We start from the raw sequence: 1581 nt of genomic DNA, 5'->3' as shown, positions 1-1581 counted from the left end.
TCGGCGAAATAAATGTTTGTTGCCAGTAAGAATGTTCAGTAATAATGAAATCAGATTACATCATCTGTTTCTGGCCTGCTAACCATGCTGACAAATAACTGTGTCACATGAGCTCTGTGCTGTAAAAGAAATGATATATGACACACAGATGCAGGCAAACCTGGCAGACCAGCCCTTCATAGGACCAAGCACAGACTCAAGCCTGATAATTACCTGTACAGGTAAACAACTGGAGTTTTAAACCAGAATATAAAAATAATAGAAACTTATTGCATTCTTCTTGTCTAATGATATCAATGGGTTAATATCTAATTTCTTATATGGTTTATTTTTTGATATGCCTGATATATCTCAGTCTCAGACCAACATCTCTGTTGGACTGCATGACCTAGAAAGGGTTTGCTCTCCTCCCTGACTACATTACCATGCTGTGTTTTCTTCTGCATTAATGTGATCATGTTATTCACCTTGAGGAGCAAATCAGTGTTTCGTGAAACCTGCCGTTACATTCTCCTGTATAACCTCATTCTTGCAGACACTCTACAGATGGCAGTGAGCCAGATACTATACATGATGTCTATTTGTAGAATAACGTTACCTTATCCTGTCTGTGGTATTCTTGTCATGTTTGCTAATCTCACCAATGAAATCTCTCCTCTCACTCTGGTGCTGATGTCTCTGGAGCGATATGTAGCTGTGTGTTACCCACTGAGGCATGCTACTATCATCACCATCAGAAACACAGAGGTGGCCATCATTATGATTTGGATCTTTTGTTCACTCAATATTCTCATTCGAGTTCTGCTGCTGTTAGAGTTTCCATTTGAAGAGCTGCAGAGTCTGCAGATGAAAGACTTCTGTAGTACATTTCTCATGTTTCTCACACCTGTATCTCATGAGTATGACAAAGCTTACAGTTGCTTTCTGTTTGTGTCGGCTTTTGTTGGAGTCACTTGCTCCTATATAGGTGTTATGTTGGCAGCCAGATTGGCCTCCACAGACAAAGCTTCAGCCCTGAAGGCTCGTAACACCCTGCTGCTGCATCTGGTGCAGCTTGGCTTCAGCCTCTCTTCAACTGTGAACAATGCATTACTTTTAGTCATCTCAAAAACTGTTTCAAGAAGGGTGCTTGTGGTTGTGCAAAATGTTTTTTATGTGTTTCTTATTATTCTCCCCAGATGTTTGAGTGCACTTATTTATGGTCTCAGAGACCAGACCATCAGACCCATCCTCGTTTATAATCTATGTTGTCAACTGAAACTCACAGTTGTGACACGGAAGGCTAAGGTCTCCCCTTAGCAAACATGGAAAGCATTAATCAGTCTGTCTTTGTGTTTGCTAGGCTCTGTCATACTGTAATCTGTTTTTTAAAAATCAGCAACAGAACCGAAAGATTAATTTTCTGAAGTTAAATGGTCATTGTTGGTGTTTTTTTTCCTTTTGAGAAAAATCATGTTCGGCTGTAACTGTTTTTCAGTATTCATTAAGATCCTGGCATACAAATGTCTGTCATTTGAAAGGTCCTTAAACAAGCCATTATTCATTAGTTGTACCAACACTATAAGTTTCCTTCATATCACT

General features: G+C 39.5%; 1 protein-coding gene across 1 annotated transcript; it reads left to right on the top strand.

Annotated features, from left to right (window-relative positions):
- The first annotated feature begins 405 nt into the window (after window positions 1-405).
- LOC116330500 (odorant receptor 131-2-like) lies at window positions 406-1299 on the top strand. The gene has a single exon (XM_031752849.2). The coding sequence runs from the start codon at window positions 457-459 to the stop codon at window positions 1297-1299; it is 843 nt and encodes a 280-aa protein (XP_031608709.2). The 5' UTR covers window positions 406-456.
- The last annotated feature ends 282 nt before the right edge of the window (window positions 1300-1581 follow it).

The sequence above is a fragment of the Oreochromis aureus genome, linkage group 10 (assembly GCF_013358895.1).
Source record: "Oreochromis aureus strain Israel breed Guangdong linkage group 10, ZZ_aureus, whole genome shotgun sequence".
Taxonomy (NCBI): Eukaryota; Metazoa; Chordata; class Actinopteri; order Cichliformes; family Cichlidae; genus Oreochromis; species Oreochromis aureus.
Note: the sequence above shows the minus strand (reverse complement) of the source record. Positions and strands in the feature narration are given on the sequence as shown.